At 44.3% G+C, this 19,788-nt stretch overlaps 2 protein-coding genes across 2 annotated transcripts in view; both read left to right on the top strand.

The window, feature by feature from the left end:
• Positions 1-7,433, top strand: part of RSPRY1 (ring finger and SPRY domain containing 1) — a 45,085-nt gene extending 37,652 nt beyond the window's left edge. Inside the window, exons 14-15 of the mRNA XM_080829660.1 lie at positions 2,901-3,005; positions 6,058-7,433. Coding sequence (XP_080685786.1) covers positions 2,901-3,005; positions 6,058-6,154 — 202 coding nt within the window. The 3' untranslated portion in view covers positions 6,155-7,433. The remainder of the gene's footprint in view (positions 1-2,900; positions 3,006-6,057) is intronic.
• A 4,846-nt stretch (positions 7,434-12,279) lies between these two features.
• ARL2BP (ARF like GTPase 2 binding protein) lies at positions 12,280-19,661 on the top strand. Its single transcript, XM_080829404.1, has 6 exons — positions 12,280-12,663; positions 13,396-13,457; positions 15,166-15,272; positions 16,568-16,653; positions 16,872-16,968; positions 17,695-19,661. The coding sequence occupies exons 1-6, from the start codon at positions 12,626-12,628 to the stop codon at positions 17,791-17,793; spliced, it is 489 nt and encodes a 162-aa protein (XP_080685530.1). The 5' UTR covers positions 12,280-12,625; the 3' UTR covers positions 17,794-19,661.
• The last annotated feature ends 127 nt before the right edge of the window (positions 19,662-19,788 follow it).

The following is a 19,788-nucleotide window of genomic DNA, read 5'->3' as shown; positions in this document are numbered from 1 at the left end:
GCTCTGACAGTGACACCAACATGGGAGTCAGGGGAGGCTGAATGAGGGTCTCCTCCAGGCCGCAGAAGCCTCCTGCTGCTACCTTGCACCCCTTTAACGTTCCAGTTGCCCCACATTACGTGTTGTGACATTAGGTGTGGATGTGCCTGAGACCGTTTTCTGTGCCATTAATATCTTCAGCCTGTGCTCCAGAAGCTTCTCTTCAGCTTGTATTCGTTTACTCATTGGAATATATTCCTTTCTGGTTTCCTGGCAGATCAAGGCCCTGTGACTATCTGGAATCTTGTAAATTGTTCTATATTGTATATACTCTCTTTCTCTCATTCTTTTCCTTCATTTATTCTTTTTTCCCCTTCTGAACCTTTTTGTTATGTGAAACTTCAAATACCCACAAAAGAAAACAAGAAGAGCACAGTGAAGCACCATAGCTCCACTTTTCAGCAACAATAGTCATCCACTCACGCCAGGATGTAGGAGACCTGCAAGCTTCCTTCATCTGTTATTAACTCCATTGTCTTTCCAGGTTCCCTGGCCGGAATCCCAGAGTGTCTTTGACACCTTATTTTCTGCTATTCCTACGTCCTGTCCCTCAGCACACCCTGGGAGCTGTGCCTTCAGAATATATCCCAAATCCTACTGCTGCTTATCACCTTCACTGCTGCCACCATAGTCCAAGCTGCCATCATTTCCCACCTGGATTATTTTTGCCCTGCCCTTTAGCTGGTTTCCTGTTCCTGCCCGGGCTCCCTTCAATCTATTCAACACAGCCTCCAGAAGGATTTTGTTACAGCTTAGATCAGATCATGCCCATCCCTGCTCAGAAGACTCTAGTGACTTCTCATATCACTTAAGATGAAAGCTTAAATCCTTACAGTGACCTAGGAGGCTGTACACAATTTGTCCTGTCCTCTCCCTTATTTACTTCTCTGATTTTATCTCCTACCCTCTCCCATTTGTTCATGCTCCTTATTCAGCCACCCTGGCCTCCTTGCTGTTCCTGAAACATACCAGATCTATTATAGCCTCAGGACCTTTGGCACTTGCTCTTCTTCCTTCTAGAATGGGCCGGTGTGTGTTTTCCAACACCAGCGAGCAATTAGCTCAATTCCGACACCGTCTACTTGGAGATAGTGTCACATCCCACCGGTTAAGTGCTCAGTCCTACGAGGCTGCCCTCTGCCCTCACTTCGAATGCCAGTTGTCAGTTCAGATTTTACAGTGCTTCTGACTGTGTCTAAATTGGAGGTTCCCATGATCCCCTCATTAGGTTTGGTTAATTTGCTAGAGTGGCTCACAGAACTTAGGAAAATAGTTTACTTACTAGTTTACAATAAAAGAATATAATAAAGAACAGATGGAAGCCATGCAGAGGCAAGGCATGTCAGAAGAGGCAAGGAGGCTCCATGTTCTTTGAATGGACCATTCTCCCGATATCTCCACATGTTCACCAATCCTGAAGATTTTCAAACCCTCCCCTTTTGGTTTTTTATGGTGGCTTCATTATGAAGATGAGATTGTTGAGAACATTGGTCATTAGTGATTGAACTCAATCTCCAGCGCCTCTGCCCTCCTGGGAAGTGGGGGGAGGAGTGAAATTAGGAGTGAACCAACCCACTAATTACAAGGTTGGTTCCCTTGACAACCAGCCCAAAACCTAGGTTAACTAGGGGCTTTTTAAAGGTGGCTGATTAACATAACAAAAGAACTGTGTTGCTCTTGTCTCGGGAAATTTCCAGGGTTTTAGGACCTCTGTGCCAGGAACCCAGATGAAGACCAAATATTTATTTATTATAAATCACAGTATCACAAATGGTGTCTCTCCAGATATCCACAGGTCTCATTCCCTCACACCCTTCCTGTCTTAAATGTCACCTTCCATGGCTGCTGTATTTAAAATGGTATCTCCCTGCTCCTGTACAAACTACCTTATCCTTCTCCCTGCTTTTTGTTCATACGCTCATCAGCACTTAAAATTCTATATACTTTACTCTTTCACCTAGTTTCTTTCTAGTCTCCCTTCACTGGAGTGTAAGCTCTCTGAAGGCAGGGATATGTTCTTAGTCCTCTCTTCACTGCTGCATCTCCAGGCTTTGGCCCAAGGTGAACAGAGTGAATGTTTCATGTTTCTCTCGCCCAGGCATCAGGGTTGTACCTTCAGCAAAGCAGTTCTGACTGTCTGCTTTTCCACTTCAAACGGAGTCAAAGTGTGATGCAAGGATTCTAACCTTCTAGTCAGAAGAGTCTGTGTTAGACTAGCAATAAACACCTTGAAATTGTTTTGTTTTTAAAGATTTTATTTATTTGTCAGAGAGAGAGCGTGAGAGCACAAGCAGAGGGATGGCAGGCAGAAGGACAAGCAGACTCCCTGCTGATGCGGGATCCCAGAAGCCTGAGATCACGACATGAGCCAAAGGCAGATGCTTACCCGCTTAACTGACAGAGCCACCCAGGCATCCCAACACCTTGAAATTGTATAAGAACTTGTGTATGTGCATTTTCTTGGGAAAGTCTCCACTGCTTTTCATCAAACTCTCAGAGTTGTAGGACTTAAAAGTGAAAATTTGCTGGTAAAATAAAACTGTACTAGCCTGAGAATCAAAAGATTTGAATTTGAGTCCTGAATCTGTTTCCCATGTGTGTGACCTTATGCAAATCATTTCCATGAACTATGCCTTTGTCTGTAAAATGGGAATGACCCTGCCTCTGTCATTCTGTACTGTAGAAAATCACTGTAAGGTTGAAATGAGATGTGTGTATGAGAAACTTACTGGACAAAGCTTAAGGAATACGTAGTATACTTCACATGAACAGAGTATTTTCAAAGCATTTAATATGCATCTCTGCTAATAGGTCCATGTATTTGTTGACCAGATAAGTTTCAAACTACATTTTCTACTCAGGCACAGGCGTCTTGCTCTGTTGAAGCAAGTCAGTATCCGGGAAAACTGCTGCTCCCTGTGTTGTGATGAAGTAGCAGACACACAACTGAAGCCATGTGGACACAGGTGAGAGGGTTTGGTCATTTCTTTTGTGTATTACATTAGGCAAAATTTCATCCTGTTCTAGAAATGCTTTTATAGTTGTTGGGGAAGAAGGAATTTCGCTCTGTCCAGGGTTCCTCAAGTTGGAGTCAGAATTAAATTTATATGATACAGATTAACAGGAGAAAATCAAATTTAGTTTTGTACGTATGGGGAATCCACACAGATACAAAACTCCAGAGACAAGCAAAATGAGGTATATATGTCTTCATAAACTAAGGAAAGGGTAGGGGTCTGGGGGTAAAAAGGGGAGGAAAGCCATTAGCAGGAAGGTGAGAGAGGGGATGTTTGGAAAACAAAGGTTGCCCAGTTATGCAGGTAAGTTTCTTAGTGTGCTAATAACTCTTCCTGGTAACAGGTCCTCTATTTAAATTCTTTTTAGGCAGTTGCAGGGAGGTCAGAGTCTCTCCGGATCTTGATTGTTTTCAGCTCAAAGTAACCCACATGTCTTTGTGGCCCATCCTGGGGCTGCCTGCCCTTGGACCCTACACAGTGTTTCTAGTTTCTTAGCTGTTCGTTAAAGTTGATTATATACAAAGTGGGCTGAATCAGAAATTAGTTTGCCAGGTAGTGAATGGCTGTCTTCTTGAAAGTACCTGAAGCTGCTTGATGAAAGGCCTCTGTTTTTATTTTGTTTACTCAGTACTGTGTTTTGTTTTTTTTTTTAAGATTTTATTTATTTATTTGACAGACAGAGATCACAAGTAGGCAGAGAGGCAGGCAGAGAGAGAGAGGAGGAAGCAGGTTCCCCGCTGAGCAGAGAGCCCGATGCGGGGCTCGATCCCAGGACCCTGGGATCATGACCTGAACCGAAGGCAGAGGCTTTAACCCACTGAGCCATCCAGGTGCCCCCTCGGTACTGTTTTTTAATACAGTTTTCACCTCACAAAATGTAAATGCTTTGATACTATTTATGAGCCTCTTGGGAAATCCCTTTTAGTTTTATTTTTATAGCCTCCTTACTTACATACAATTTACCCTCCTAACCATTAAGAAGGCAGTGCCTCCCTCCCATCTAACCAAGTTTTCAGCTATAAGAGAGGAACCAGAGGGCAACCTGGATCCTACAGAAGAGTCTCCAAACACCAGCAAGAGCAACAAGTACAGTGGCCCCCAAGAAGGCCTCCCGGCTGAGGTTGGAAATGGGAAGAGGAGCCGGGCGGTGTGCTGGCCCTGACTTGGCCCATGTGGACTGACCGGATGAGCAGCACCCAGGCTGATGTTCCGGGCCAACTCCCTGTAACTCCTCATATCCCTTACTCTGCCCTGCTCTCCCCCGCAACCTTTCACATTTGATAGAGCTTTAGCCACCGGGTCTCCTGGGGGTTCAGAGCCTGCAGGGATGGACCCCAGTTTGTCACCTCAAGATGTGGCTCAGCCTGGGCCTTTCACTCTGCCCTGATGATTTTTGCAATGCACGGTTAGCTAATTGGCTGTTAAGGGAAGTGCAGGCAGTGTATCTCATGTCACCCTTCGCTGTACCAGTTTCTCTTCTGAAAGAAAGGCACAGTGACTCCAGCTGGTGGCTGTTTCTTGGCAGCGACTCTGTAGCCCAGAATTCTCAGTTAAGCACCTTTGAAGGTTTCAGTCATTAGAGCCTCACAGGCAGATGCAAAGTTTAAAGAATGGATATCTCAGCACCCTTTTTGGTTTTTGTTTCTGGGAGGTTGTTAAGGTCCCAAAGAGCAGTATCTGGTCTTACTCATCTTTAAGCTCTCTGGCCCTTCTCAGTGGTTTTGGACACAACAAATGCTCAGGAATGGGGGCCGAAATCTAAAAACCAGGTATCTTAAGTATGAGCAGTCTCCATAACAGATAATTGGAAGAGGAAATTTAAAGAGTTGTAAGAGAATTTAGCTCAACTTTCAGCAGCAACAACAATTTTAAAGTGGGGCAGGAGGCAAAAGGAAATCTGGATAAACTGAATGACTTGAGCTGACCCTGGGAAGAGATGGACAATCTAAGTATTCCTGTTACCATAGAAAAAATTGAGATGATTATCAAAGCTACATTTGCACTTGCGCTGTTCCCTCTCCCCACCCCCCTCCCATCCCCAGCAAAAACACTAAGACCAGATGGTTTCAGATGAATTCTTTCAGACTTTCAGGGAATAAATAGATTCTATATAAACTTCTCCAGACCAGGGCCACCTGGCTGGCTCAGTTGGTGGAGCATGCAACTTTTGATCTTGGGGTTGTTGTATAGAGATTACTTAAATGAGTAAATAAAAACTTTAAGGGGAAAAAAAAAAAGGCTAAGAATACATACCAAGAGATATGTGGTGCCTACAAGAAGAAAACTTGTAAGCTACTAAAGAATGCAATACGAGACTTGAATAAATGGGTCTGTTCTTAGAAGACCTCTCAGTGCTATAAAGGTGACAATTTTCCCTAAACCAACTTAATTTGGGTCAACCTTTTTTCCCCCTAGAAATAGAAATGCTAATTTAAAAGCTTATGTGATATAAGGCAAGAAAATTCTGAAAGAGAAGAGTTATGGAGGGGACCCACCCTACCTACCACATCTTAAGATATATTAAAATAAAGGCTTATAGTTTACTCCCAGTATATGAAAAGAATGACAGAACAGTGGAACAGAATAGAAACCCAGAAATGGAACTAACTACATACAAATGAAAATTTAACATATAAAGGCCTTGTGTCAGTTCTGCAGTACAAAATGGATTGTTTAATATTGGGATAAATGGCTAGCTGTCTGGGAAAATATGTTGTGTCTCTACCCGTATATACACATCTGTAAGTTTTTGCTGTGTATGTACAAACTTTCTGGAAGAATGTACTTGAATTTTTTACTTATTCCTCAGAAGAGGAAGATGGGGGATCAGAAATGGGAGGGAGACTCATTGTTGGTTTGTATATTTAGTTCCTTTTTTAGCCACGTGTAATGATTACCCTTTCACTGAACGAACTTGTTAATATTTCAGATTGAGTAGGCACATTGTCGGTTTGCCTTTTGGAAGCACTAACCTAACCAGCCCTTGTGTCTTTCTCCTCAGTGACCTGTGTATGGATTGTGCCTTGCAACTGGAGACCTGCCCGTTGTGTCGTAAGGAAATAGTGTCTAGAGTCAGACAGATTTCTCATATTTCATGACACACGTGAAGAGGCATCATGGACTTATTTCTACTCAATTCCAGCCAATGTTGAAGAGAAAAACAAAAAAAAATCTCTAATCAGTTGTGCGCACATTGAAACTTATAGCCATGGCCAGATTTTATGCTAAAAATGGTAGTTTGTCAAAGACAAAATTCTCTTAGAATCTAACCCAACTTGCCAACCCTGAGAAATTCCTGTTAAGGCCAAGGAAAGCTGAGTGCTAACAGCTAGGCCTGTGGTCCTTCCATCAAAAACCATAGGAGACCGTGCCCTCCCGAGTGCTGAAACCACACCGGAATTCTCCATGTTGGGTGCATTTGATTGTTTAACAGAATGTTTTGTCTCATTCTAAAGTTTTTATTTGGGGCAGAAGTCATTATGGAGAAGTAAATGACAGCATTTCTGGGTTAAGCATAACTCCTGGTTGGTCAGAGATACAGTGGTATGCTAAGCGTGGATATTGCACTGCAAGACTTGAATCTATAAACTAGAACCACACAGGTCAATTCTACAAGCAACATGGAGAGCCTGAAAGAAGGTGCACAGACTGTGGAAAAAAACCCCAATTTTTGATATTTCTGTGATTCCAAAGAACATTGTAGTTTTTTTTTAACTGCAGAAAACTGGTGGTATTTTCACATTCATGGTGTTTCTATCCAGTTTCAGTACCCGCATTTTCTGAGGAAAAAAATGTTTTAACAATACAGGAGGAATTCTTAAATTAATTGCAATGTTAGACTGGAGCAAATTTGGTATTTAGGGTATTTGTAAGGTACCATCAAATCAGGTTTTTTGTTTTTTGTTAATTTTTTTTAATCAGTATTGTTTTTGGAAGTAATATACTTTGAAACTCTTGAACTAACAGTCTCAAAAACTCTTAGAGGACAGTCTGAGAGCATGTATTTCTATTGTTTTAAATAAATACATGTTTTTGAATAGTAAATTCAATCATGGATTGCTGACTATGTCTTCATCAAAAGTGTTAATCCCTCTCAGGGTCTCTGGTGAAGACCTTCAAGAGTTTGGTTTTTTCTCCCAGAAAATTGGAAGGTAGAATTGTAAATTCATAGAACTTATTTTATAATGGTGTACCTCAGCAGCTGCCTTTCAATTTATGCCAAGTCCTTACTGAGTTTATACTTGAATAGTAAATATGTCTTCTGAGTTTTACAGTGTCTTAAACTCAATGCACATTTTTTTTTCTTCCTTTCCCACCCTTTCTTGTTTGTAATTCATTAAACTGTCCTATTATAGAGCTGATTTCCTTCCTGGCCGTACTTGTTGGGGTGCTGGATTTTTTTCCATGTCTTTAGTCTTCCGTAAATTCAAATATATATATAAATATATATATATATATATATGTTCCCTTCTTTAGCTTGTGGTGAATACAGTAATTTGCATTGAAGAAATAAAACATTTGTTGCCTTTTTGACTAAGATTTCACAACTTTCATTGGTGCCTACTGCTAAGGTTCCAGGACCTCATCCTCTCAGTTTAAAGGGCTCCTTTCCAGGGTAGGAGAGAGTCAAGTAAAAAGAATTAAGAAGCAAAGGTAATCATTTACTCATCCTGCAGATCTTTACTGAGCACCTAATATGTTCTGGGCACTGTGCCTATGTGGTATACAAAACAGATCTGTTCGTGGAGCTTATGTCTGATAGTGGGGAGAAAACAATATATTTGTTTAATAGTGCCTTAAAAGAAAAGATTAGGGTACTATGAGAGAGAATGGGGGCACTTAATTTAGATGGGTGGAAAGGGGCAGAAGAAACCTCACGGTGCAAGTTAACTATCAGTAAAAACTCCAAGGAAAAAGTAGGACATGGCCAGGTAGAGACACTGAGGACAAGCTTCAAGAACTATATAGCTGTGGGAACACAACATTCTAGGTGAAGGCCTAACAAGAAGGAAAGCTCAGTGAGCTTCGGGATCTGATGGGAGGCCCCCATAGCTAGTAAGGTAGGAACTGAGATGGTACAACAGTGTGCTCCCCTGTTGGAGAAGTCAGGGGACCACTCATGAAGCCATGCTAAAGATTTTGTATTTTATCCTAAGTGCAGTAGAAAACAAAAAGAGTTTAAGTATGGAAGTGCTTTGATAAATAACTTTAAAAGATAGCTCTGGCATCTATATGGAGAATGGAAAAGGCCGGGGCGGGGGGGGGGGGTGCGGCGGGGTATGCAGGACAGAGGATAAGCAAAACATGGAAATTTGAAGTCCAGCAGGGAGACTTTGAAGTGAAGTGAAGTGAAGGTGGTCTATAAGTTCAGTGGAGAAAAGTAGAATTAATAGGTAATCTGTCACAAATCAAAGGAATACGGGAGCCTATTAGCTTTCTAGAAATCTACCCTTGAATTTTCTTCATAAGTTGTAATCTTGGAACTGCTTCAAAGGGAAAAACCACATAAAAGAGAAAAAAAACTAGGGAATAGCAATGTGAAAGAGAATAAACATCAATATTCTGCATTGCATGTACTCATTTTAAGCAAAATTGAAAGCTAGGCTTGTACTGATGATACATTGTACCACACAGAAAAACAAAAAAATTAAGTTACAGCACTTCTCCAATGATATATTGGGGAAATGCTCCCAGAGTTCTAGTCCAAAAAAAAAAAAAAGTTTTTAATGACTTACTATCTTTTTGGAATGATATTAGTAAAGCAAGGTAAAGTTATGGTGCCATTTGCACACCAGGAAACAAGAATTCAATCACAGAAATAAAAATTTCATCTGCAGAAAATGACTTTCGCATGAATTTCCAGCATCCTGAGTATGTATCTAGGAAACAAACTGTCCAGCGAAGTTCAGCTCTTTCCAACATTGTCCATTTTCTATTCACTTAAAACAATTGTTTTTAAGATTTTATTTGAGTCAGAACACGAGCTGGGTGGGAGGTAGGAGCAGAGAGAGGGACAAGCAGACTCAGCACTGAGTGTGGAGCCCAACAGGGGGCTCCATCTCACAATTCTGAGATGGCGACTTGAGCCAAAGTCAAGAGTTGGACGCCTAACCAACTGTGCCACCCAGGAGCCCCCATTAAACAATTTTTAATATAGGAACACATGGATGGCTTTGTAGGTTGAGTGTCTGCCTCTTGGTTTTGGCTCAGGTCATGCTCTCATTGGTTGTGGGATCAAGCCCCCAACCTGGCCCCTCACTCAGCGGGGATTCTCCTCCTCTGTCCCTCCCCCCTTCAAATCTTTAAAAAAAATTTTTTTTAATGCTTACCCACAATCAAAGGATTTAAAAATAATTATTAATGAAAAACATATATTCAAGTAAGTGTTAAATTTTTTCTTTAAAGGCCACCATTCTATTTTTAGCAGAAAAACATCATGTTCTGATTTCTAGGAGTATTGTATGAGAACTCAGGGATTGGAGCAATATATAAGCATGACTGGTTAAACATGCCCTTGGGAGTAAGCCTGGACCCAGTCCCAGCTCCATGATGCCACTTACCTTACCACCCATATGCAAGTACTTCTGCATTTCTCAATCTTTTTTTCTCGTAGAGTTTCAAGTATTTCAAAAAAAAGAATGTATTTATAAGTGTTTAGCACAGTAACTGGCACATGCCTGAGTAAATGGGTCCTATTATTATCTTTACGCCCATTTGTTCTTAAAGGCGGACATGGTGGGGGAGCCCCGGTGGCTCAGTTGGTTAAGCCTCTGACTTCAGCTTAGATCATGATCTTAGGGTCCTGGGATCCAGCCCCATGCTGGGCTCCCCACTCAGCGGGGAGGCGGGGAGTTTCCTTTTCCCTCTCTCTCTCCCCCTACTTGTTCTCTCTCTCAAAAAAAAAAAAAAAAAAAAGCCAGACATAGTGAAATGGATTACAAATAGCCACAAGTTGTTTGACATCCCTCCCATCTATAAATGACGTTTATGTCCCCTCCCCTAAAACCTGGATAGGCTCTGTGTTTGTTTGACCAATAGAACTCAGTGGAAGTGAGACTGTGCCGGTTTCTAGTACCTAAATGGCAACTTCTTGAAATATTTGCTCTTAGGCCCAGCCACCATGGTATGAGAAAACCCAAGCATCCCTGGGAAGATGTACAGGGAAAGAGAATGAGGAACCCCCTCCCTACCAGCCACCAGTCCTCTAATAAACATTCACAGCTGAGCTCCCAGCCAAGAGCCAACAATTTGCCAGTCATGTGAGTGAGCGTGTTGGAAGAAGCTCCTCTATCTAGCCCCATTCCAGCTGCCCCAACTGATGCCAAGTGGAACAGAGACTAGCTGTCACTACCAAGTCCTGCCCAAACCGCAGATTAGTAAGCACATTAATTGTTGTTTTAAGACACTAAATTTTGGGGTGTCTTGTAACAGGAACAGAAAACCAGAACAGATGAAATCATCAAGTTTCCTACTCCACTCTGATCCCATACATGATTTAGAAAAAGGGTGGGCAAGTTCATTTAGTCCAGAAGAAATAAGTGGTTTATAGAGAAAAACAGGTCATGAGGAAATGCTGAGTTTGCTCTGAGCTGCAAAACCGCTTAATTTAAATATAACTAAGTCTAGTTAATCAGCAAACCTTTATAGATACCTGTCTTCTACCTGGAACTAAGTAGAGTATCTCTGAGAACTGATCTCATTCACCCTGGATGCAACTGTGTCTTGGTAACCAGGTTTAGTTCCAGATCCCAATGTTGTTGTTGTTATTATTATTATTATTAATTTATTTGAGAGAGACATTAAGGATGCGTGAGCAGGGGAGAGGTAGAGGGGGAGGAAGAGGGACAAGCAGATTCCCCGCTGAGGGAGGAGCCCCATGGCGGGTTGAGGTGGTGGGGGGGACGCAGGGGTGAGGGGAGGCGCTCCATCCCTTGACCCTGACTGGGAGATCACCACCTGAGTCGAAAACAGAGGATCGCCCAACCAACCCAGTGAGCTTCCCGTAGGCATCCCTCACTTTTATCTATTTTATATACATTCAGAATATCAACCCATTCAGGCTGGCCATCTGACCCTCAGATCAAACTTAAACCTAATGCAACCAGACACATAACGCCTAGTGGTCCAATCAAGAGAAATCAGCTCTAGGGAATCCTTTTGCAAAATTTGGCAGTTTGGGGGACGCCTGGGTGGCTCAGCTGGTTGGGCGGCTGCCTTCGGCTCAGGTCGTGATCCCGGCGTCCTGGGATCGAGTTCCACATCGGGCTCCTTGCTCGGCGGGGAGCCTGCTTCTCCCTCTGCCTCTGCCTGCCACTCTGTCTTCCTGTGCTCGCTCGCTCGCTCTCTCTAACAAATAAATTTAAAAAAATAAAAATAAAAAAAAAAGCGATACAAAATTTGGCAGTTTGGGAGAGGAGTTTTCCTGGAAGTTATCTGATTTCTGATTACGTTGGTTCAGTGATTGTCAACTTTTATCTCGCCTAATTAGCCAAGAAACTAATAAATGCCGAATAATATTTATGATGTGTGTGTGACTATTATCTTTATGATGTAAATTACAAGACGTCTACTTCTTGTGGTGGCTTTCCTTCCACAAAAGGGAGTAACTGGGGCACCTGGGTGGCTTAGTCGTTAAGCGACTGCCTTTGGCTCTGCTCATGATCCTAAGGTTATGGGATGGAGTCCCGCATCACGCTCTCAGTGGAGAGCCTGCTTCTCCCTCTGCCTGCTGCTTCCCCAGCTTGTGCTCTGTCAAATGAAGACAATCTTTCAAAAAATTAAAAAGATTGTATTTATTTTAGAGAGAGAGCACGGGGGGTTGGGCAGAGGGAGATGGGAGAGAATCTCAAAGCTGACTCCACTGTGAGTGCGGAGTCTCACGCAGCGCTGGATTTCAGGATCCTGAGATCATGACCTGAGCGGAAGAGTCCCACCCTCAGGGGCTGAGCCACCCAAGCGGCCCCTATTTAATCTTAAATCCTATAATTTATTTCCGAATTGCAAGTGAAGAAATTGAGGCTCTTCGCTTCCATTTCTTCTTCCGTAAGATGGGGGCAACGTGAGATTTAACCGCCACAACGCCAGAGAACACTCCAATAACCCCAAACGTCCCATTGAGTCCCATAGGGTTCCCTTAACGCCTCTCTATCCCTACCCCGCACTTCCTTTCCCCATCTTTGCCCCGCCCACGGCGTCAAATAGCGCGCGCCTGGGATTGGCTCTCGGGAAGCGCGAGGCGGCGGAAGGGGTTTTGGTGGCCATGGTGACGGGAGACGGGGCGCGGCGCCGGGCTGTAGGTAACTGACGCCCGGACCCCGCAGCGGCCGCGACGCGCCCTGAGAGACCTGGCTGGTTGTGAGGGCCCCGCAGGCGCGTGGCCGCTCCGGGAGAGCCTGAGGCCCGGGCCTCGCACGTAGGGCCTACCCCGGCTGCGCCGTGAGCGGGCGAGGCCTCCCAGATGCGGGTTGCGGCTCTACAGAGCAGAGCCGAGGCTGGGCCCGGGCCGCGGACGGGATAGGAGGCCGGCGGGCCCGCTCGCCCTGCGGGTGGATGCGGCGGCGGCGGCGGCGATGGACGCCCTAGAGGAAGAGAGCTTCGCGCTGTCCTTGTGAGTAATGCGGCCCGGCGCTGCCGGCGCTCGCCTGGGCCTCCGCCCTGAGAAGCGGGTGACCTGGAGGGGTGGGATGGGGGCGAGGGACCGCTATGGCTCCGCCCAAGTTCCCGCCGCCGATGGCGCGGCCGCAGCGACGCCCGGTTCAAGCCGGGAGCGCGGGCGAGTGTCATGCGTTGAGCAACGCCTCCATCACAATCCCCCCGCCTCCGGCCCCCTAGTCGTCAGCAAAACCTGGCAGCTTTGAGCTGCCGAGGCCGACCACAGGTCAGAGGACCCTCCACCACCACCACCTCCTCCACCACCACTTCTGGGGACTCCTGATCCGATTGCCCCCCCCCGGCCAGTATCTCGCTGGCGCCAGGTTCACGCTCACAAGACGACAGGTGTGGGGTGATAGCGAAGATGCGGTGAGTAAACCCGAAGGACAAACATGAGGAGCCTTAAGATGTGCCCTGAGAGCCGCTGCTCCCCTTTATTTGTCCCTTTTGTCGTTCCTTGTGTCCTAACGGGTTTTCTGAAAATGGAGCCATTCAACTTCAATATCACGAACATGTCAAACATGTTTCCTGTTTGTAATTGCTGCTTTAGCCAATAATCATTCTTAATGGCTGAAGCTGGGTGATGGGAAGTTCCTTTTGCTGTTTTTAGGCGCGTTTGAAAATGTCCCTCATGCACTTTTTTAAGCGAATTCTTTGAAACAGCACCTAATCCAGGTATATTTTTCAGCTCTTCCGCCTCTGATGCAGAATTTGATGCTGTGGTTGGATATTTAGAGGACATTATCATGGGTAAGCTTCCTCAAGCCTCTGTCTAACCTGTGCTCTTCAGTTCTTAGACCCTTGTGGTTTGGAGAGTTAATTTGGAGAGAAAACAGCAAGCTGCATATAAATCTTAATGTAGCAAAGAGTAGTATTAAGTAAGCCATACTGTGATTTTAGAGGCAAACATCCCCCCTTGTTTTAACAACTAATAACCATGGATTCAGGTAATGGGCCCTAGAAGTTAGGAGCCACTTGGCAAAACTGACCTACATTATTTCAGAGAGTAAGAGGAATCCCATTTTTCAGTTTTGAGCATTAATGTTTTTGTGACATAAACCACCAGCATAATACCATAGCCATAGCACACGTTTCCATGAAGAAAATAAAATGCCATACTTGAGCTGGTTCTGTATTTTCCTAGGTTCTGAGTTCCTCTTTGTGCATTCAAGTTTTGGTGCATACAGACCTAAGTATAATAAGCAGTAACAGGCACCCAAGGTTTAAGACAAATACACAGGAGTGGAAAACTTTATCTGAGTTTTCTTAAAATTAGACAAAAAAGAACTCCACTATTTTGGTGGTATTTCATAGTCTCTAGTCTAGTCTGAAAATTACTGACCCAAGATTTTGTATCTTCAGAAGAGGTCGCAAAAATGTTGACACCCTTAACACGTAAATACAGAGGTTTCACCAGTAAGCCCTTGTGCTGTGTGAATCTGAAGGTTTCTGGGGAATCCTCAGGAATACTTTTGAGTTCTTCTGTCCTTTTGGGCACCCTGTGTGCCATGGAAAAAGGAGCCATCTTTAAGCTCGGGGTATTTCCTTTTATTTTTAGGAGTAATATTCTCATGTTAAAATTCCCTATTCTCTCACGTTTAGGTGTTTGCTATAAGCTAATATGAATCCATCCAAATGCCACCTGGCAGTCCTTTATGATAGGTACTCTGATCATCCTCATTTTCCAGTTGACAAAAGTGGGGCTTAGAGATACTAGAAAATGTGCCCAAGGTCACACAGTTTAAGCACCTGAGCTAGGATCAGAGTCCATATGCTTAATCACTACACTGTTTCTACTATAGCTAATGAAATCCTATTACAAGAGAACCATTCCATTCCTTTGTGGAAAAGGAATGTGAAGAAGTTCCCAAGCCTTTCTATATGGGTGTGTTTAAAATGGACCAAAGGAAGGTTGTAATGGTTGCACAACAATGGGGATGTGCTTAACGCCACCAAACCATACTCAAAAACAGTTAAAACCATGAATTTTATGTGAGGTGTATGCTATCACAATTTTAAAAATATTGGTATTTTTTACTAATTAATAGTATTTGAACATTGGTGTCGTAATGAACACTTGCTTAGAACATCTGTAGCTGGGGCGCCTGGGTGGCTCAGTGGGTTAAGCCGCTGCCTTCGGCTCGGGTCGTGATCTCAGAGTCCTGGGATCGAGTCCCGCATCGGGCTCTCTGCTCGGCGGGGAGCCTGCTTCCCTCTCTCTCTCTCTCTGCCTCTGCCTGCCTCTGTCTACTGGGATCTCTCTCTGTCAAATAAATAATAAATAAAATATTTATTAAAAAAATTAAAAAAAAAAAAAAAGAACATCTGTAGCTTTCCCTCTCCTAGAGACGGGCCACTGAGAAAGCAGTTGTGCTAGCACAGAACTCCTGCCTGCTTACCAGTCAGAACGGTTTTTAGTCTCCACCAAAAAGCCTAACATTTTCCTGTTGTGGTTCAGATGATGAGTTCCAGTTATTACAGAGAAATTTCATGGACAAGTACTATCAGGAGTTTGAAGACACAGAAGAGAATAAACTTACCTACACACCTATTTTTAACGAATACGTAAGTGGTTTTGTTTCTCTCCCCAGAGATTGGGAGTTCTTTAAAATGTGAATTTAGAACCAAAAGATAATGACATTTGCTGCACTTTTAGAAGCTGCCACCAATACCTGCCAGGAATTGTTTAGAATTCAGTCTAGTTCTCACCTCCCATTGCTTTTCTCTGCAGTGTTTGGTGATTTCTGTCCAACTTCTGTTTTTAAAAAATGGCTTGATCATAATCCTGTTTTCAGTTATAATATATGGGTTCGCCATACCCTGCCTTTATATACTTTGACCTTTGGACTTGCACATACTACAGCTGACCCTTAAGCAATGTGGGGACTAGGGGTCCTGACGCCTACGGAGTGGAAAAAACTTTTGACCCCTCAAAAACTACTAACAGCCTGTTGTTGACTGGAAGCCTTATCAATAACAGAAATAATTGATAAACACATATTTTATATAGGTATCCTATACTGTGTTCTTATAATAAAGGAAGCTAGGGAAAAGAAAATGTTATTAAAGTCATAAAGAAAATACAATTAAAGTCCTGTATTGTATTCATCCAAAAAAAAAAAAAAAAGGCCACGTATATGTGGAGCCACGCAGTTCAAACCCTTATCGTTCAAGGGGCAACTGTATTTTTTTCTACTAAATATCCAGTCAGGTACTACCTAACTGTTAGGCAGAAGTGAAAACCAAGACCAAGACCATTAACTAGTTGGTGGGAAGACCAAGACTAAAACCCAGGAGTCTCAAGTCTAGGCCCTCGGGTCTTTCCATTGTGTTGAGGCCTCAAATAACCTCTTGGAACGATCTCATCTGTCTGGGCAAAGGTTTGATCCTCCAGACTTTCTTAACCTTATAAACATGGTGGACGCGATGGTTTTCTCCACACAAGCCTTGGCTTATAAGGAGCCTGTGATTACCTCCAACAATATACCTCTCTTTACGTTCTTTTTGCACATATTCCATCTACCCGAGAAAAAAAGGTCCCAAGTACTTCATTCCTCACTTCCCACCACGGGGGCGTTAAGAGCCCTGCCGTCCCCTGCCTCCACCTACATCAGCGTGTTCCTTTCCGTGTTCCTCCTGTCCGTGTAAATCCCTGCGCAGGCGCTCTCCGGCGTGGGTCAGGGCGCATGCTCACTGAGGACGGGCGCTATGGTTCGTTTCATTGCTACCACCCCCGGCGCTGAGCGTGTAGCCTGGCGCGTAGAATAGGCTCTTAGGAAATGTTTGCAAAGAGCTAGAGGCCAGGCTTTCTGAAAAGCAGCCTTGTTTTCCTAAAACGAAGATCCTTTCCACCGTGACAGATTTCTCTGGTAGAAAAGTATATTGAAGAACAGCTGCTGGAGCGGATTCCTGGATTTAACATGGCGGCTTTCACCACGACTTTACAGTGAGTTGAGCTTGACTCTGCATTTTTATCTTTTTCCCCCTTCCTCCTCCTCCACTCTGAAAAAGACCCTCTTTTTTCTTCATCGCATGAACCTGAAGGTTGAGAGCTCTGGGTGGTCAGGTTCTGGGGTGGAAGGCCCTCAAAACCCTCTAGTGGAATCTTGAAGAGACAGAATCTGTTTCAGTCGTTCATGAAACGGCCATCCTTTTCTTTTGCAGGCACCATAAAGATGAAGTGGCTGGTGACATATTTGACATGCTGCTCACGTTTACAGATTTTCTGGCTTTTAAAGAAATGTTTCTGGACTACAGAGCAGTAAGTCACTCTTGCTCACTTTGTCAGCCACATCGAACCAGAGAAAGTTCCAAGTAGGCCTATCAAGCACAGACCAGCTGCCAGGTTTCTCCCCACAACTGGCCAGTGTCAGTTTGGCAGCTAGTAAAGTACTAGGAGCGTGAGCTGCTGTCCTCCGACAGGGATCCCACACCCTTACTGAGGAACTGCATGCTCATGTGTTGTTGTAACAGGTCCCAGTACCTCTTATAGACCCTCACTAATTAAAAGAGCAAAACCGAAGAGGTCTAATTGCCTTGCCTCTCTTATAAGGCAGGCTTTTAATAGGAAGAAAATATTTCAGCTAAGGGAGGAACACTTTTTTTTTTTTTTTTTTTTTTTTGACAGCGATCACAAGGAGGCAGAGAGGCAGGCAGAGAGAGTGTCGGGGAAGCAAACTCCCTGCTGAACAGGGAGCCCGATGTCGGGCTCAGACCCAGGACTCTGGGATCATGACCTGAGCCGAAGGCAGAGGCTTAACCCAATGAGCCACCCAGGTGCCCCAAGGGAGGAATACTTTTTAGAGTGATGGGGCCAGTGCTGAACAAGAATGCCAAATAACCTCCTTCCCTCTCTAGTCTGCTCCCCCCTGGTGCCTACCCTCCCGGCCGAGCACCTCCTTCCCCATACCTGAGGCAGGGTTCTGGGCTAGAAAGGACCCCCCCCCCACCCCCATTCCTTGCTTCTTAAGATTGTTTTCTCACGCAGGAAAAAGAAGGCCGGGGACTGGACTTAAGCAGTGGTTTAGTGGTGACTTCATTGTGCAAATCTTCTGTGCCAGCTTCCCAGAATGACCTGCGACCCTAGGTCCCACCACCAAGCAATGGGATCTTTCTGGATGTTGCCAGCCCAGTAGACTGGAAGAGGCTCTGGCTAATGTGACAGAATACATGTTAGAAAGACTGACTGCTCTGCAACTCCTTATTAATGTTAAGTATTGATGGGTCAAGACAATGGTCTGACCCTCCTGAGACCCTGAAGCACCTTCTCATGTTCAGTAATCCTAGCACTCCTCCCCAAGCAGACCCCTCTCAGGCCTCTGCATTAGGCTCCGGCTCCAGAGCTTGGCATTGCCCTGGGGCCACTTCCCCAGCATAAGTGTTGGTAGGTCATTTCCAGGCCTCTTTGGCTCAACAGGCTCTGCATGTCCTCCAGGTTTTTTGTGTTGCTCACAGCCCTCTGTATTCATCACTCTCAGACCTGCAGCCTCAGTGGGCTTTTTGCCTGTGGGAGAACACATCTCTAGGCTCTTAGTCAAGCCAGCTGCCTGCCCAGCTGAGCTCTCTGCAGCTCTTCCCATTTGGGCTGTAGGAATCAACTGAGTTTGGGCTGTAGGAATCAACTGAGAGGTGTCCCTTGCCTAAAGCTACATGTGGAAATCATTTCCTTGTCTTACACTTGGCAGCCCTTGCATCACTGTTTTCTGCGGTCCTGATGTGGTCTGTTTCTAGAATTCTCAAGCATTTTTAGAAAAATATTTTTATAGAAAAATACTCAGGCTAACCTAGTGGATATAATCTTGGAGCTTCCAGATTACCCACTTAAAGATCAAAGTATTATATGCTGTGTGCTTTTTAGCTGTTAGTGCTATGAAAGCAAAAATGCTTTCTACGTTGGCCTTCCTGGTCTACTGGGCACCAACAAGCATGTGCTTATGCTGTGGAAGTAGGCTCAAAGGTCTCCCCTTCTTATAGCATGTTAAGTGTTTGTACAGGTTTGCTAAAACCCTTTCTATATAAATAAGTTTATTAGGTTTTCTGTTGGGGTAGGGTCTCTAGTTCCTTCCTCCTGTCAAAATCTCCCTACCAAGATGGTGTTCCACTGAGCGAGCTCAGTGCAAATAGGAGAGAGCAGACAGCTTTACTGGTCACATGTATGCTTTGATTTAGCACAATGTTTCATAGAAAGTACTGACCAGGTAACACAGGTGTCACATCTCTAGAAAGAAAGAACGTAGTATTTCAATTCCCAGTGTGTACCTTCTGTGTTTTTTGTTAAGTAAAAGTAAGACTCTATACTGATCTTAGTCACCCATTCTGGTTTTCAAGTATGAGCTATATAGACTGTTTTTCTGTACTGATGTGTGATGCTTATTAAATACTTTTGTACCATGAGTAAACTTGGAGGTACGTTGCAAGAACCGTGATTCTTACGGGGTCTTCTTTACTGTCGCCGCTGTTGTTGGGTCACTGCTATTGTGGTCTTTCAAGCCAAAGGCACTCTCAGAGCCAGCTTTTTCAAATGCTCCGCCTCCTGGCCTTGCTTTCCCTTGCCCTTTTCATAGAGGACTACGTACTGTAGGCCTGGCCTGGTAAAGTACTTGATGAAAACCTGTTGGTCTCTCTGCCTGGTGGGAAAAAAGCCATGGATGTCGACAGGTCCAAAGAATCGCTTATGAAAAATGAGAACAGAGGCAAACGGTTTTTTTCCGCTTAGAGGAAAAAAAGGCAAGCCTGCTGTAGCTAAGTATGAGCAGGTAGGCTTTCTGATTTCTTATAAAACAAACTAGCAGGACACCTGGGTGGCTTAGTTGGTTATGCGTCTGCCTTCGGCTCAGGTCGTACGTAATCCCAGGGTCCTGGGATTGAGCTCTCTGCTCAGCAGGGAGCCTGCTTCTCCCTTGCTTCCTGCTCATGCTTATGCACATGGGCTCTCTTTGAAATGAATAAAATCTGAAAAAATGAAAACAAAAAAAAAGAAAAATCCACCAACTGGAAACCTGTCTCCGTCCACATAGGAACTTCCATCCTCGTGTGTCACCTCTGATGGGGCTCAGGGCTGATTGGGGATGAGAAACATCCT

Source organism: Martes martes (assembly GCF_963455335.1).
Source record: "Martes martes genome assembly, chromosome: 17".
Lineage (NCBI taxonomy): Eukaryota > Metazoa > Chordata > Mammalia > Carnivora > Mustelidae > Martes > Martes martes.
Note: the sequence above shows the minus strand (reverse complement) of the source record. Positions and strands in the feature narration are given on the sequence as shown.